The following is a 17,966-nucleotide window of genomic DNA, read 5'->3' on the forward strand; positions in this document are numbered from 1 at the left end:
AGAAGGGAACTCCAACTCAGAGCCCCACACAGGTGAACTGGCATCAAGGAGGACCATGAATATTGGACCCAGTTATGGAATTTTAGTGCCAATCCAGGGACAGGACGATGTGTTGTTGGGACTTAGCAAGGACAGAAGTTGGCCCTGGGACCCCGCCATGTGTGAGAGGCTAGCAACTTGCCAACTTACCAACTCAGAAAGCTTTCAGGACATTCAGTTTGTCCAGATGCTCTGGAGGAAAGAGACAATGTCTCCTCCCAAAAACCAAAGAGCAATGACTGAACTACCTACAGACCTAGAGTCTAAGTTTATAGCAGGAGACAGCGGCAGAAACCTTGAGCTGCGAACTTAATGTAAAAATAGCTGTTGGGTTCATGGAATGTCTAGCAAAAGACATAGGATCCCCATGGAGTGGGTGGGGGTGCTGCTGAAGATGAGCTCACAATAAAAATTAGAAACCACAGGAGGGCCGAGTTTACCCCGTTAGCACGAATAACAAATAGGGAAATTAGCACCTCAAGAACTTGATTGAGAACACTATGAAAAGTCTTGGAAATAAGGCCAAAGTGTTTAAAATGATTAGCTTTTAAAAAGGCTAAAAATTATGTTGAAATTGCAGAGATGTTTTCTCATCATCAACAACAGAATAAAAAGAAACAACAAACTCCAGAGCTAGTTATTTTAAAAGCTGAATAAAATAGCCAAACTGTGGCAGTAGTATGTAAAAGAGAGATAAAACGGAACAGAATACTAAAAACAAAAATGGACGAACCTATAGGCAACTAAAATTTTTAACACATAAAGAGAATATCATGAATTTATGTTAATACAGGGGACTTTCTAGAAAGTAACTCAAGAAGAAACAAAAAAGCTGAATATATAACCATTAAAGAAATTGGAACAAGGGGCTGGGGATGTGGCTCAAGCGGTAGTGCGCTTGCCTGGCAAGCGTGTGGCCCGGGTTCAATCCTCAGCACCACATACAAACAAAGATGTTGTGTCCGCCGAAAACTAAAAATTAAATAAAATATTTTTTAAAAAAGAAATTGAAACAAAATTAAAATGTATCCACAAAAGGAAATAGCACCACATGGTTTTACCAAACATTTAAGGAGCAAGTTTTAGCAAACATTAGGAGCCCATAATTGCTGTCCTATACAAACTTATTTAGGAAGCCAATATAACTTTTTTTTTTTAAGTATAATTCAGCTGGGCACAGTGGCACATGCCTGTAATTCCAGCTACTCAGGAGGCTGAGGCAAAAGGATAGCAAGTTCAAGGCCAGCCTCAGCAACTTAGTGAGACCCTATCAAAATAAAAAAAATAAATGAATTTTAAAATCTGGGGATGCAGCTCCATGGTAGAGCACCACTGTGTTCAATCCTCAATACTGATAATTAAGTAAGTGTAATTCAAATATAATACAATTCCCCAATTTTAAGCATGCAATTTAATGAATTATAACTATGATACAGAATATATTCCCACTTCAAAAAGTTCTCATGTCCCTTTGCAAGCCAATTCCCTGCCCAGTACTGAGCTACTTTTCTACCCCTGGCCAACAAAAATCACGGATCTTTTTCTCTTCCTATAGTTTTGCCTTTTCTATGCTTTCAAATAAAGAGAATCATATAGTATGTAGTCTTTTGGGTCTGGACTGTCTCAGTTAGTGTAATGCTTCTGAGATTCACTCATGTTGTTTTAAGTATCAATCATTTATTCTTTTCATTGCTGAGTAGTATTCCATATACCACATTCAGCAGTTGGGACTTTGGGGTTATTTCTAGTTTGGGCTGTTTGCAATCACAAGTTTTCATTCCTCTGTGTCCTATATAACTGTGAAATTGCTGAGCTATGTGGCAAGTGCGTGTTTAATTTTATAAGAAGCTTCAAAACCACTTTTTAAAGTAGTCGTAACATTTTGCATTCTTACCAGCAATGTATGAGAGTTCCAGTTTCTCCAGATCTTCACCAGCACTTTAGTATTGCCGATCTTTTTACTTTTAGCCATTCCAGTGTATGCATAATGATATCCCATTGTGGTTAATTCTCAAACTTTGGTGATGATACCAAACAAAACAATAGGAAAATTATGGATCAACCTTACTTATTTATAAACACCAATGTCACAGATAGTAAATTGTGTATGTATATCTGACAACAACAGCAAGATATAGCCCAGTAATGCAGGGGTGTTTTAACATTAAAAAGTCTATTAATATAATTTACCTCATTTATATATATATATAAAGAAGGGGAAATGTTTATTTCAATAAGTGCAGAAAATGATGAAGATCAATATTATTGTAAAACAAAAACACAAAACCTGTTAGCAAACTAGCAACAGTAGAGAACTTTCTTACCCAGATCAGCCATATTTTCAACAACTATCATACTCAGTGTTAAAATGTTCGAATCATTCTTTTTCAAATTGGACAAGTATATCATTATCATCCCTTGTATGTCCCAAATTTTTTAAACAGTGTGCCAAGGGGGAAAAAAAGACAAAAAAAAAAAAAGGTATAGGAATCTGAATGAAAAAACTACAGAACTGTTAACATACATTGACTTATGATCATCTCTATAGAAAATCCAAGAGACTCTTTCAGCAAAGTTGCTACATATAGGTCAACCTTCAAATTTTAGTGATAGTACAATACAAATGAATTTAAGAACTTCTCAAAATGTTCCATAAATAAGGTGAAAAGAAAAGCCATGGATTGTGCAAAAATTGTTTCCACCCATAAACAGACAAAAGATTAGTATCTGGACTAGTTCAAGAACACCAATATATTAATAATAAAAAAGATGAAGAACTCAGTAGAAGGAAAAAAATGGAGAGAAGACGGTGAAAGAGAGTTTTCACCAAAAAAGGGAAGAGGAATCTGGACTAAACAAAAAGATACTCTAAATCACTAGTAATCATGGAAATGAAGATTTCCAAAATCAAGAAATCCAACAATACCCAATAGTGGGAAGGCCTCGAGGGATCAGGGACTCCTGCATGCTGCAGATGGTATGGCTCCTTTGGAAAAGGACTTGGCATTAGCTAGGACAATAGAGCACATCTCCTTGACCACCGGGACTCCATGCCGTTTCCCCCCTCAGTGACCCACCACGCCTTCCACTAATGTCATTAATTTCGTCTTTACCAAAGGAAGCTCTAAAAGCATCTTTCCAGAGTTTACGTAGGCTACCATGGTTCAGATACTTTCTACTCTTGCAATAGACAATCATTCTCCGAGTGGCTTTGGAGCAGAAATGGGGCCTTAAATCTGCCCCCAATTGCACCGCCCCCCACCCGCCCCCTCGCTGCCCAGGCCGTGCATTCTGACCCAGCATTTCCTCCAGGCTGCACCGCCACAGTCAGCCAGCAGGGGGCGAGTCGGCTGCCTGCCATGTTCCCTAGCTGGGCTTTGTCCCTCAGCAAGGAGAGATGGCTGATTTTTTTTTAGGAGAAAGGTCATGCCATTGGAAGACAAAGTGACTATTTATTAAACAAAATCAGGGGAAATACACAGTAAAGTAGAAATAATGAATTCATTTGTAATCTTTCTATCAACACAACCACTATTCATGCTTTCGTACTTATCATCACACATGGTAAAAGATATTTTTTAAATTATCAAACAGGCTAGTAATACACTGTATTGCGTTTCTTGTTGCTCCCCTGGCCAGCATTTTCCATCACTGACCACCTGTTGGCCCCTCGAGTGGAAAGCCAGAGTTCACTTGGGCCTTCCTTCACAGAAAGGCCTTTTGGTGGTCTGGGGCATTTTTGCTGTTAAACAGTGAATAAACATCTTTGTGTATTTCGTACTTGTATTTATTTCCTTGGCAGCAATTCCCAGGAGCAGAATTGTTGGAACCAAGAGAAATGAAAATGTTTAAAGTTCAACCAAATTGCTTTCCAAAAGAGTTGCACTATTTTATGTTCCTGCCAGCAGGGTATGAAAGTTACTGTTGCAAAAGTGATATTTTTTAATTAAACCTTTTATTTTGACATAACTGTAGCTTCACATGCCATTGTGACAAATATACAGAGATTCCAGATACCCTTTACCCAGTTCCATTGAGGATGCCATCTTGCAAAATTACCACACCATGTGACACCCAGAAGGTCGATGTTGATACAGTAAAGATCCAGAACCTTCCCTCACCATATGGATCTCCTGGTGCCCTTTTCTGGCCATACGTGGCCTCTTTCCATCTCCCCTCCTCATCCCTGACCCTAGTAACATTATCCTCTTCTCCATTTCTTTTTTTTCTTTTTCCACTTCAAGGATATTATATAAATGGAATCATGTATTAAACTATTGTCACAACCCGATAAAACAAACTTACAAGTACTTGAAGAACCATAGAAAACACATTTTTAACTGATTCATTTCTAAACCAGCACTGTCCAATAAAAAAAAGAAATGTGAGTCATATAATGTAATTTAAAATTTTCTATGGCCACAATATAATGACACAAGTAAAATTAATCTTAACGATACATTGTATCTAGGCTCAATATGCCATTGCCACTTGTAATCAATGTTTTAAGAATTCTTAATGTTTTATGTTCTTTTGTCACACGAAGTCCTAGGAATTTGTTGTGTGTTTCATACTTACCACACATCTCAGTTTGGGCACACCGCGTTTCAGATGCTCAGAGCCACCTGTGGCTAGTGGCTGCCATGTTGGACAACTCAGTTCTGGTCCAAACTGAAAGCAGATCCTGAGTGTGGGGTCTGTATATCTCCAGGCTTGTGAGGGTCCACATATGAGCAACTGGTTCTTAACCTTGACTGTGCATTAGAATCACCTGGGAATTTTAAAAACACTGGGGGGGCCCTGCCCATCCCCACAAGGTCAGATGCAATGGGTCTTGGGAGCAATCCAGCAATGGGACCTCTTTAAAGCTTCTTTGAAACTCCTCAGGTGATACCAACCGGCAGCAGGATGGAGGACCACTGCTCTAAGGACTTGTCCTGTCCCATTCTGCCAGGAAAGTCCAGGGCACACCATTCTCATTCTCCTCTCAGTTCTTGACCTGACTCTTGGAAGGCAGACACTTTCCTATCTGGCAGTTTTCTGGAGGTCTCTGGGATTCTCAGCCCTGCCAAATCCTGAGCCTCCCCGCCTCCCCGTCCCATCCTAGCCTCTGCCTGGTTCCACGGAGCCAGTAACCAAGGCTGAAAGGAGGCAAACAGGGTTCCTCACCTGCAGCTCACAGCCCACAGATGCCATCTTCTCCGCCCAGAGCTTTGCAGCTTTGGGGTTGACTTTGCCACCCTTCTGGATCCGGGAGTAAAGTTGGCATTTGTGAAGAGCCTGTGGCCTCCATTATGTCACATCGTTCTCATGGCAACTCTGAAGAGAGACTCACTCCTGGATTATTGATGAAACTGAGGCCAAGTGAGTTTGCACCAGGCCCCAGCTCCTCCGAGAGCGGAGGCAGCAGAAGGAGCCAGACAAGCTGCCCGGACCTCCCTGCTGTGCATCCTGCCTGCTCCCTCAGAGGGTCCTGATGAGATTATGAGCCAAGCAGCAGGGGAGTGGCAGGGCAGCGCCGGGTCGGGTGAGGCTCATCCTTGTCCTGCCTTGTGCTTCTGTTTCCAGACCGATGCTCTTGGATGCCCAGAGGCTCTGGGGCCGGTGAGGTGGTGTTGCTGACAGAGAGGGGCAGCAGCAGCCCCTGGCCTTCCCCTATCTTGTCACTGGCCACCCCCCCCCGGGGGGGGGAGTGCCCAGTGAGGAGTGACAGCCCCCATTTTGGCCCTGATTTCGCTCTGCAGGCCTTTAATTCTGTCATCCAGTCAGGAGACATCAATGTCCCTTTAAAACCGTGAAAACACCTGGTTTCATCTCAAGAGACATCACATCTGCCAGAGCACGGACTCGTGGACCAAGGGCAAGACCCTCCGAGGGCCGTGGGGCCACCCTCCAGGGCCAGAAGAGCCAGTGGACTTGCTCTGCCTTCCACGTAGCCTTGGGCTTCCTCACTTGTAGGGACATGCTCAGAACCAGGTGCTTGGGGGCCTCAGGTTTGCCCAGACATCTTTCCATCTTACATCAACAGGATGGAAGGAAGGGGGGACAGCATCGGGCTGAGAACTAAGTCCCCAGAGAAACACGGCATCCCCTCTTAAGCGGCTCCCTTCCTTTGGCGTCGGGTTGAAGGTTCGCATCCTGACGTGGCTGTACATCGTTTTCCGTTTTGCACCAGCATGGTGGTGGGTCTGGGAGCCGGGGCTCAAGGGTGTTGTTCTTGGACCCTTGGGGAATCTTTCTAGCTTCTCTATTTGATCGTCAGGACCCAATGGGGCAGGGCTGGGGCATACAGAAGAAGCACAGGAACCCAGGATGGTGGAGAGTAGGGAGGCTTCGGTGTGTCCTACATACCCTTAGAATCCTGGAGGCAGCAAACGCTGCTGGGAGGAGGTATTTATAGAAGCACACCCCCAGGGCTTTGTGACGGGGCAGGGCCACACTTGATTGTCTCACAGGAGTCCTCATTCTGCAGTCACACGGCCTTTCTTTGGAAGTCCTGTCTTCTGCAGGGTACCTGGCTGGGCTCTGGAGCTGGGGGAACCTGGGCTTCCCTCCCCGGATGCCCTCATCCCACTTTCTTCCCCTTTTCCCTGAAGAAATAATCAGCAGAAAGAGAAAAAATCATGTCGCTCCTAAAACATAAACATGGACTTTGATCATGTCTGGGCGGGGTGTCTGGGCATGACCAAGGATCACTCAGTGTCCAGTGACGTACACTTGGTTGCTTATCGCCAGCTAGCGGGGCTGGTGACCTATGCTGTGTTCACAAAACCTGATTACATCAATAACTGAGAAAACGGTGAGGAAAGCTCACAAGCACACAGAAATACCTTTCAAAATCTGGGACGGCTTTCAACCTTAGGGGTCCGTTGGAAAGAGAGAGCTTGCACCTGGATTCTTTATTTTTATAGGAGGGACACACAAAGGGAGGTTCGATGGAATGTTCTTTCCAAATAAGGCAAGCATTATCCTAAAAGGAAAATACCTGGTTTTCCCATCCATGTAGATCATGCAAAAGCCAAGGAAAAAGGACCTGAAATCTTCATCTCTCCTATCTTAAGCAAGAGGCTAGTGATGTTGAAAAAAAAAAAAAAGTAGGTCAATGTTTCCATTTGTCATTCTGGTATCTCTGCTTTTCGGAAGGGAGCATCCCCAGGGTGGCCGAGCACTCTGGCAGAAGTGACCTGCAGCCCCACAAGAGCCAGGCTGAGAGATGAACAGGAGGCAGCTGAGCATGAACAGATCGTGGTGCCAGATTTCCCAGTTCAAATCCCAGCTCCTCTGCTTTACAGTAGGGAGACCCTGGCTTTCCTACTGTGTGACTCCCTCTTGTCAATAAAGTAGAGATAATAACCGTGGCTAGGAGGAACTATGCCACCCCCGGGCACATGATTGTCAAAGTGTCAAAGGCAACATCTTAAAAGCAAACAAGAGAAAAATGACTCGTCACGTACAAGGGAACCCCCAACAGGATTCAGAGCTGACATCTCATCAAATGTCCTGGAGCCAGGAAGTCAAGGAGGCCCCAGTCGAAAAGACTGCATGAGAGAAAAAGAAAAATGCCATCATCCAAGACTCTGATAGCCAGCAAAGCTATCCTTTAAAAAATACGGACGGGATAAAAACACCCCGATCAACACAAACTGAGAGGACTGTGGCGGAAAGACCCCCCTGACAAGAAATGCTAAATGAAGTTCTTCGGGCTGAAAGCAACCAACACCAGACATGAGCTTGAATTTTCATAAACAAAGAACATCAATAAAGGTAATTAGGCAGGTAATTACCAGAACCAGCCGTTGTGTATCTCTTCTCCTGACAGGTATTAAAAGGCGCTGAGTAAGACAATATGTGTATCATTGTAATCCTGGGCTTCCCTAGAATTGTAATGTATTTTAAAAAAAAAAAAACAACATAGAAGAAGCAGGAGGGAAATAAAGCTGTACTGGGAGAAAGGAAATGGCTTAACTTCAATCCACAGGAAGAACGGGAAAGAGCCAGAGAGAGTAGATTAAAAGGTCGGTATCACAAATTCAAAAGACAGACTGTGTGCTTGCTATGTGTCAGGCTGGATCTCCATCAAGAGCTCGTTAGTGTGTTCATTTAATTCTGCAAACTGAAGGAAGGAGTAGCTATTTTAATTATGCCGTGAAGAGTTGTGAGGATGAGGTGGATTAACACGTGTAAATTGCTCAGAGAGGTGTTGGGCACGTGTCCTGGTCCAATAAACGTCAGCCAGCGGGAGGCCGGGATGTGCGCAGGTGGGAGAAGGGCAAACCCACAACCAGGACTCTGGGGCCGGGTGGGAGCCTGGCCCGCTGTCTCGGCAGGCTGCAGCCTGATCTGATGGATGGCTAGTGTCACCGGAATTAGATCAAGCCTGAACATTTCTCCTGTCTACATATATTAGGACACAGGGTACAAAATTGTTTTCCATTTCTCTCTGGCTTTTGTCACACCCGGTGGCCATGGGGGAAGTGAGTGTCGGATGCTCACCCAGAGCTGCAGGGAGGTGTGAGCAGGAGGTGATGGGGCGAGCAGGCTTCTCATTGTCAGCAAGGAAGACTTCGCACCCTGAGCACTGGAGTTTGCAGTCCTTTTGCTGCTGTGTTAAAGAAGAAGAAAATTGTGCGGTCCTGCGTTTGCCTGGTACTTTGGCTCCAGAAAATACCTTCACATAAAAATCCATTTCTGTTGTGGTGGGGTTCAGGACGGCACCCTCTTCATTGTGGGACTGGCTTTGGGTGGGCTGGTGGGTCTCTTCTGCTGCCAGGGTGAGCGGGACTTAGCAGGACAGAGGGAGGGGTTATTCCTGAGGCCTCCGCTGAGGGTGGGGCTGGGATGCTGGGCAGGTAGGGCAGAGAGGTCCTAGTTACAGGTGTGTGTGTGTTCAAGAGCGCATCTCTGTATGAAGAGGGGAGGCAGGAGCTTTTAAATTTATGGATTAAATGAAAGCCAGGGCTGATTTTCACCTCTTTATGAAGGCATTGAGGGAGAAGTAAACCGAGCCTGAGTGTGGGGGTCTGGCACACCTGAGTTTCAATCCAGACACACACACACACACACACACACACACACACACACATTCTCTCTCTCTCTCTCTCTCTCTCTCTCTCTCTCTCTCTCTATATATATATATATATATACACATATATACATATATATGTGTGTGTGTATATAGAGAAATATAATATATATCTATATATATAACCTATGTGTGTGTGTGTATATATATATATATATATATAAAATCATCTCTATTTTAATTATAATATATAGAGAGGGAGAGAAATCAGGAAATAAAAATAATACACAAATACACAATATATAAACTACTCACATAGCAAAGATGATTGCATTATTTTTACCCAGTATCATACTGTATGCAATTTCATGATTGTTGCCTTTATCACTCAATAATTTTTGGAAAGCTTACCATATTGAACATACAGAATTCTTCGTATGTGATAGTCACCCAGTGTTCGATTATAGGGAGGAAGGAATGCTCATTTATTTGACTAGCCCCTGCCCCACGGGTCACCTGAGCTGCCTGCTGTCTCTTGTCTTTGCACAGAGTTAAGCAGAAGCCGCCTGCCACGAGGGCACCTTGTCGGTATATCCAGAGTGCATGCCTCACAATGCAATTACTAAATTATGGAACGTCTGCATTGTTAATTTAGGTGGATGTCAAGTGGAGCTGTATGCTCATCCCCATCAGTGTAGAGGAGAGGGCCTCGACTCCACAGCCGCGCCAGCCCTGGACCCACACTCTCCCTCTGCACACTCCTTCCCCACCTGCCGCAGTCTTGGCTGGGCACAATTCAAGAGCCACTTGTCAAAAGAAACTAACTTTATTTTTAGAACTACATACCCAAACAAAACAGCTCCTCAGGAAAAAACCCTCAGAGCCCAACTGCCACCACCGGCTTCCCACAAGCCTCTCACGCCAACACAAACCTCTCCACCTCCCACAATCCTCCTGCTCTTGAGGCCGATTGGCTGGGTCACATGGGCGGAGCCAAAGAAGTCCCCCAATGAGCAGCTCCGTGGTCTGAAAGGGCAGGGAAACAGCCCAATGAGCATCACCACAGAAGAGCCAATCAGCTAGATGTTGCTGGGGCCGCTGTGAGCCAATCATCAGCCGGCAGCTGGAAGTTTGCTGGCAGCTGGAAGTTTGCTGGGGCCCCTTTGGCTGTGGCTCTCAACACCCACCCCCATTCTACAATGAATTTACCAATTCTACCGTGGATTTTCTTCATTACGTGTTTGTTTCCTTTTCATTAATTTCTTCCATGTTGTTATTTTCTTCCTCCTATGTGTGTGTCCAAGGGGCTACACACACACACACACACACACACACACACACACACACACACACACACATACTCTTGAGGCTATGGTTTTCTTCTGAGTCAACTTTGCTTCACCCAATAAGTTGTGGTAAATTATGATTTTCTTACCATTCAGTTCAACAGATAAAATCTTAAGTCATAGAAAAAGGGCACATCAGCTTCAAAGTAATTCCACCTGTGTTTCAACCCACAAGATAGTACTATTGTTCCTTTTACACTCACCACTTATTTACACTAACCCAGGTAATTGTCCTTTCCATTGCTGCTGCTTCCTGTTCTGCCTTCCTGGGCTTGGGCACTAATTCATTCTGTGTCACAAACACATTCAGCATTTCTTTTTTTCTTTTTCTTTTTTTTTTTTTTTTTTTGGTGGGGGTGGGTACTGAGGATTGAACTCACAGGCACTAGACCACTGAGCCACATCCCCAGCCCAATTTTGTATTTTATTTAGAGACAGGGTCTCACTGAATTGCTCAGCACCTAGCTTTTGCTGAGCTGGCTTTGAACTAGCAAACCCTGGGCCTCAGCCAATAGGATTACAGGCATGTGCCACCACACCGGGCATTAACATTTCTCTTGATGCAAGTCTACTGATGCCAAATTTCCTCATTTTTGTTTGTCTGAATATATTCCTATTTTGCCTCCAATGTTGAGGGATATTTTAACTGGGTATGAAAATCCGAGTTGATGATTATTTTTTAGGCATGTTAACAGTGTTGCCGTATTATGTTCTGACTCTCATCATTTCTGTGTCCAATGTTTCCTTTTTTAGTCTTGTCCTGCTTCTTGATATGTCTGGTATTTTTTTCATTGAGCACTAGACATTCACATGGAAAAGTAGAATTGCTCTTTGTGCTATGATATTCCCCAAGATGGGATTTAGTTTTGATTTTTGTCAGTCTGTTACCTAGGAGAAGATTGCCTACATTCAATCATGAATTGAGCTGCTCTGAAGATGGATATCCATCTAGTGGAAGCTGGATTATTTCTTTACATGGAGTATTACTTCTTTATAGAGAGTATGAGTATTCCCAAGGCCCCCATTTGAAAATTTTTTCTCTTTACCACAACGCTCCTCCTTGGCAAGCCCTAAACTCTCATTTTGATTTTATAGCACGATGTACTACTGTAAGATCTGCAGATTTTTGCTCAGCCTCTCACACCCGCACTGTATGAACTAGCAAATACTTTACTTCAATTGGAAAATTTGTACAAAATGTCAATTGCTCTTGACCTCTAGAATCATGGATTTTTGTGATTGCTGTCCAATGTCTTTAAACAGATTTTTTACACTTTATCCAACTGTTAGAGTTATTCTCAGTGGGAGAATTAGTCTAATACAAGCTAGTTAAACATAGTCAGAAACTGTTATTTTAACAAGCTAGTTAATCACAGCTGGAAATGGCTTTTTAAAAATTTCTATTGATGTATCGATTTTTTTCATCAGCATCAAAATATTTTAATTGCAGAGTCTGCATCATAAACATAAATATCTAATAGCTCCTACTTATTTATCTTCAACTTTAAAATAATTTTCCGGCTATTTAATCAATGTTTCTTATTCTAGACTAACCCCAGAATCATGTGCCAGAGAACTCATCGCACTGAATTCATAGATTAACTTAGGGGAAAGATGACACTTTTATATGACACTGTCAATCTAAAAATGTGACATTATTTATCAATCTTGTTTTATGTTTGTCAGTCTCATTTTATGTTTGTCAATAATTTAAAGGTTTTTCTTTATGTAACATTAACATATAATTTAGTAAGATAATCTAAAACTTTACCATTTTGTTGCTTCACAGACAGGATTTTTTTCATGCATTACATTTTTCAACTGGCTGCTGTTGGTGTATATCTGTTGGCTTTTTGATATATAATTTTTGTGTTTAGCCATTTATCTCAGTATTTGGATGATTTTTAGTGATTATTTTTCCAGCCAATCTTGACTTGAGCGTCTGTATGTTTACGTATTGTATAAGTGATATGATGCACCTGAGAAGGTTTCAAATCACTGGTTATGTTAGTCAGCTTTGTATCACTATAACAAATACCTGAGATTATCAAATTATAAAGGGAAAAGATTATTTGGGGGTCACAGTTCTATAGGTCTCAGTCCACGATTAGTTTGCCCTGTTGCTTTGGGCCTGTGGCGGAGCAGCACATCATACAGGAGCCTGTGGAAGAACAAAACTGCTCACCTCATGGCTGGGAAGCAAAAGAGATTGGTATCCCATCATTCCTTTCACAGGCATACCCATGACCTAAAGATCTCCCACTAGGCCCCACCTCTTAAAGGTTCCACTACCTCCCAATAGCGCCACCTTGAGGACTAAGCCCTTAACACACAGACCTTTGAGCTACATTTGAGATTAAAACCAGAGCGCTGGTATAAGACATTTTGCTTTACACTGGAGGCCCTGGAATTTCCCAAAGGATTGTCTCTAGCATGGAAATCTTAATCTAGCAAATCCCATTGGTGCATCAAGCAACAGAACAGAGTCCAAGTGCCAATTTCTCCGTGGAGATAGGGGAGCAACTCTTCTGATTGGGGGTGAGTGTGAAATTCTATGTCCCTGAAGTGAGACCTTCACTGTGCCATAGGCAGTAGGGATAGTAATGCCTTTGAAATCTTTCAAACGAGGTCTGATGGTACTTCAAGAGTGCTAAAAAGGTTCATGTCCTTTAGATATTCCACTTGCAGGAATTTTTTCCAAAAAAAAAAAAAGAATACTTGCAGTTGCCCAGAGTTATTTAGTAATGAATATGTTTATTCATTGTTGATTACACTAAGAAATTTTTTGGAAACAACCTAACTATTCCCCAGTAGGCAAATGGTTATATCGGTTTTGGTATAGGCAAATTAGAGAGCATGTGTTCTATAGCTACTAAAAACAGTAGGAAATAATGGTGTGCTGGGCACAGCAGTGCACACCTATAATCCCAGCCGCTTGGGAGGCTGAGGCAGGAGGATCACAAGTTCAAAACCAGCCTCAGCAAAGGTGAGGTGCTAAGCAACTCAGTGAGACCCGGTCTCTAAATAAAAATACCAAAAAGGGTTGGGGATGTAGCTTAGTGGTTGAATGCCTCTGAGTTCAATCCCTGGTACCCCTCCCCCAAGAAAAAAGAAAAGAATGGTAATATTTAATAAAGTAAAATAAAATCAGTCTCATATTGTATGTGTAGTGTGGTTTGATTGCATAGCAAAACCTTTAATTTGCATAGAAAAATTCTGCAACGAAAATAACCCTAATGATGGAATCACTATTATCACTACTTGGTTAGTGCTTTTCCACTTAACCAGAGTGTTCATGTCCATACCTTTGGAGAAGCACTATGGAGGCTTTTCTAGGCATCTTGTTGGACCTTCAACAGTCATGGTGAACTCTCTCCAGCTAGACTTTTGTTGGCGAGAGCAGTGACCCTTGCTGGTTGCCCATGATGCTACTTGGTCCCCATGGAAACCAGTTCATCAGCAATCTCCCGCCAAGTCAACAGTAGGAGGAGTTTTCGTTGACCCTGACCTCCACTCCAAGAGGTTTGGGGGACACATTGTGACGGGGCTATGCCAGAGCTGTTTCCTCAGCTCATAGCCCGAGCTTCTGGCTGACTGGCTACTGTGCCCTGCTCTTAGTCTTGGGGCAGAGTGCGTGGAATGCAGGGAGCACACTCCTGTCTTGTGAGGGCAGTGAATCGTTGCCCGGCAAGATTCAAACTCCAAGAGCATCAGCAATGTGGCACAGAGAGCTCGGGGCCAGCGGGAAAACAGGCAGCTTCAGGACCACTTGGTGAAAGGCAGTGTCTCTGGGAGGGGCCCCATTAGGACAGTGAGACAGTAATGACCCTGAGGTCTCCAAGCTCCAAGGGACAAGGTCCTTCTGATGCTGCACCTGCTGTGCTCAACCGTAGTAAGCACTGCACTCATGTTTGCTAATACTGTCTTTGTGATATGTCTACAGAGATGTCACACTACCCACCAGGAAGGCATTCCACACCCTTCTGCAATATGAGAAAACCTAAAATGTCTCCAACTGGTTGATGGAGGGTTGAAATTTGCCAGGGGTGGAAATGAAAAATAAATAAATATACTCTGCAGAGCAACTGCCACAATAAGAGGGAGATTGTTGGGTGGAAGTAAAAAGTTCAGGCCATTTTGCTGATTTGCAGGGGCAAATTTAGCTTCTCCAATCTGCCCTGGTATTTATTACTCTTCCTGGATCAAGTTGTGTTACTCTGTTACCTTAGCATTATACTGAGAGTTTAAGAGGTAGCCAAGCCTTGTTCTATTACACTTTCATAAATCCTTACAAAAATTCTTATGAGGTTATTTCTGTTTTACAGAGGAAGAGACTGAGGTTCAGAGTGGAGATATGACTTGCCCAGGATGGGTACATAGGAGAGCCAGCACCTCCATTTGAATTTGCCTGATCCCATATGCCCTTCACACCTCACGTGGCTGTAAATTCCAAGGAATAGACTATGAGCTGCAGGCCCTCCATCACTAAGTTACATTCAGGGCCAAAGCCACACCTTGGATTTAGAGTCTATCTAGGCCATGAGAAGAAGATGCTAATTAAGTGAGTAAAGAAGCTATTTTAGTAACTTTTGCTATGTATCAAATTCCCTTGAAACATAGTGGCATAAAACAACAACTGTTTCATTTTGCTCTTGATTTGGGGGTCAGGAATTTGGGGAGTGCTCAGCTGGGCAGCTCTTGTGATTTTTCATATAGTTGCTGTTGGATGTTGTCCGGGGCTGCAACTCATCCAGGCTAGATGTCCATCTAGGAAGACTTAATCTCATGACTCACAGCTGTCTGTGGGCTGGAAGTTCTGCTGGACTGTCCACCAGGACATCCGCACCTGGCCTGGAAAGCAGTTTCCCGACTAGAAACATTTTCCCCCACTAGGATACTTTTGCCTATCATTTTGGCATCGAGTGGGGAAGAGGGCAAGGATCCTGCTAAACCTCCTGCCACACACATGACAGCCCCCCAAGAAAAAGAACCATCCAGCCCCAAATGTCAATAGGGCTGCAGCCAAGAAGCACTGTCCTAATGTGTGGGGACCTCGGGGGAGTGGGGTCTCTTACCATCAAGGCTAGCTTCCCCTTGGTGAGCATCCAAGAGTCAGGAGGAAGCCACATCTCTTTTTATGACCCAGCCTCAGAAGGCCCATGGCCTTCCTACTGTGCACTTAACATTTAACATCAGTGCAGTTACAGACCTGCCGCACCAAGGCCAGGACACACAGACCCCACTGCTTAATGGGGGAGCATCCACTGCCATAGAAGATAACAGGGCAGCCTGGTGGGAAGGAGCAGGGTTACAGGAACCTCTGGAGACTCTGCCCTGATCTCCAGCTCACCCTGCTGGCCACTGGCCAGGCCAACACTGAGTCACTGGGCCAGCTCCCAAGAGCAGCTGCTGTCACTGGCTGCAAAGCTTTGTCAAGAATCCCGAACCCTTCATCAAAGCACGATGGGGGTCTTTGGGGGGCCAGTGGGAGACTGGGATCAGGACACGTGAGTTTGTCCTCCATCCATCCTCCTCTGCGGTCCCATAGCTAGACTCTCCTGGGCACCCTTAACCTCACCTGCCTTGGAGCCCCTAAGCGCTCTTTGAAACCCTTTTACTATTGGTTTGGGAGGGAAAATGGGCCATTAGTGATTTAATCTCCACAAGACATTTCTCCCTAATTGCCAGCCCTGGATAATAATTAGCAACTGTTAATTTCTGATAATTAACAATCTAATACTTAGAGGTAATGGCACGGGGTAATCATCTTAAAACGCTCAAAGCTGTCGAGCTTCTGAGCCCTAGTTTTCCAAGAGTGACACTGCATTTTGGCGTCCCCCACCCAGGAGTTAGCCAGAGCCCTGCATTTATTGTTTACAAGGGCAGTGGTTGCAGAATTGATGTCTCTAAACTTTAATTTAGTTTTCTTTTCTAGCTATAGAAATAATGCATGTTCTTTTACAATCTTTATTGAGCACAGAAAAACATAAAGAGCTTAAAATATACATAACCTTATTACCTGGAAGCATCTACCGTCAATATTTTGGTTTTATTTCCTCCCAGTCTGTGCATTTTTTACACAGCAGAGCTGATAGTAAATGATGGTTTTGCAGTCAGCTTTGTTCACTGAACATTAGAGGGTCAACATCTCTTCTTGGGGTGGCAACTAATAAAAAAATGTCTGCCTTCCTCCCTTCAGAATAAAACAAATGAACATAATCGAACAGGGAGGAGATTCACAGCCTGGAGAAGCAGTGAGTTCCCCTGATTCTGTAGGAGCTAGGAATCCATTCCAACCACAGTGTCTCCAAGGGGCCTCCTGAAGGCCTTGGGTGGGAGAATGTGCAGACTCGCATGCACAATCACATAGGAAATTTTAAAAGACGGCATGACCATTGAAGGGAAAGCGAGGAACGAGAGAAGGGTAAGCAAGAAATGAAAGACGGAGACCAGGCAGAGATCCACAGGAGAGTCTATTTTTCAGAGCTGACCAATAAGGCCCTCTCTCTATAGGGGAGAGAGAGGCAAAACAGGCTTGCGTTCCGGGACTTTTATGGGGGGGCTCAGGAATCAGAGCCCAGCGGGTCCTAACGTGGGCCGTTAAGGGTTGGGTTGGTGTGAGGGAGTGGTGAGTCTTTCTCAGAAAGACTTGGGCGGGAAAGCAAAACCTTTTCCTTAAAATGGCGGTTGTCACTTAAGATGGCCTTCCAGATGCTAAGCAAGGACCTTAGAGCCATGAAGTAAGGTATTAATAATGGTGGTGTTTCCAGAGAGGGACGGACAGGTAATGTTCATTTACTGTGTTGTAATTCTCCGTGCACTGCAGAGAAAGAAGCACTGGATCGGTGCTCAAAATATTTACATTTTGCACCCTCGTCCCTCCAAGTTGCAGGCTGGGTGATCTCAGGGACTCCTACCCTGGAACTTGAATGTCTTTGGTGTGGGTTAAGGGGGGTATGAGTCCTGCTTCCCTGCATGGTGGTTTTCTGAATCAGAAATGCTGAGTCATAGTGCACCACCATGACACGGATACCAGGGGATTTGCCGGAGGACATCCAACTGGGAGTCCCAAAGTATCAAGCAACAGCCCTTATGTAACCCTGGGCCGTGCAAAAAGAAATTTTTCCAAGTACTGTGTCTTCTACATTTCCGGATTCCCTAAGCAACCTACCTTGGGTGTCTGTCCTTCACCCCACACTCCCTGAAGCCAACAATAGTGTTGTCTGGGGGCTGGGGCTGTAGCTCAGTGGTAGATCTCTTGCCTAGCATGAGTGAGGCCTTGATTTCAATCCTCAGCACCAAAAATAAATAAATAAAAGTATTGCATCCATTTACAACTAAAAAAACTTTAAAATAGATATATATGTATAAATATAATGTCATCTGGGCAAGAATGTGGAATCAGACCGAGGTTTAAATCTGTGGTCCGCCATGCAACGGTGTCTTGCAGGCTACATAACATCTCTAAGCCCCAGTTTCCTCACCCACAAAGTGGGACCCATACTCACTACTTCCAAGATTGCTGTGAGGTCCTGAGACACTGTACATAAAGGACTCTG

The 17,966-nt window shown here is 43.9% G+C and overlaps 1 protein-coding gene across 2 annotated transcripts in view; it reads left to right on the top strand.

The window, feature by feature from the left end:
• Cacng5 (calcium voltage-gated channel auxiliary subunit gamma 5) overlaps positions 1–17,966 on the top strand; it is a 39,495-nt gene that overhangs the window by 11,312 nt on the left and 10,217 nt on the right. The window contains exon 2 of one of the 2 annotated variants that reach the window (XM_040268565.2): positions 14,733–14,968. The exons of the other annotated variant lie outside the window; for it this stretch is intronic. Within the exon in view, the coding sequence (XP_040124499.1) occupies positions 14,871–14,968 (98 nt within the window). The 5' untranslated portion in view covers positions 14,733–14,870. The remainder of the gene's footprint in view (positions 1–14,732; positions 14,969–17,966) is intronic. 2 annotated transcript variants of the gene reach the window in all.

This window comes from Ictidomys tridecemlineatus, chromosome 3 (genome assembly GCF_052094955.1).
Source record: "Ictidomys tridecemlineatus isolate mIctTri1 chromosome 3, mIctTri1.hap1, whole genome shotgun sequence".
Taxonomy (NCBI): domain Eukaryota; kingdom Metazoa; phylum Chordata; class Mammalia; order Rodentia; family Sciuridae; genus Ictidomys; species Ictidomys tridecemlineatus.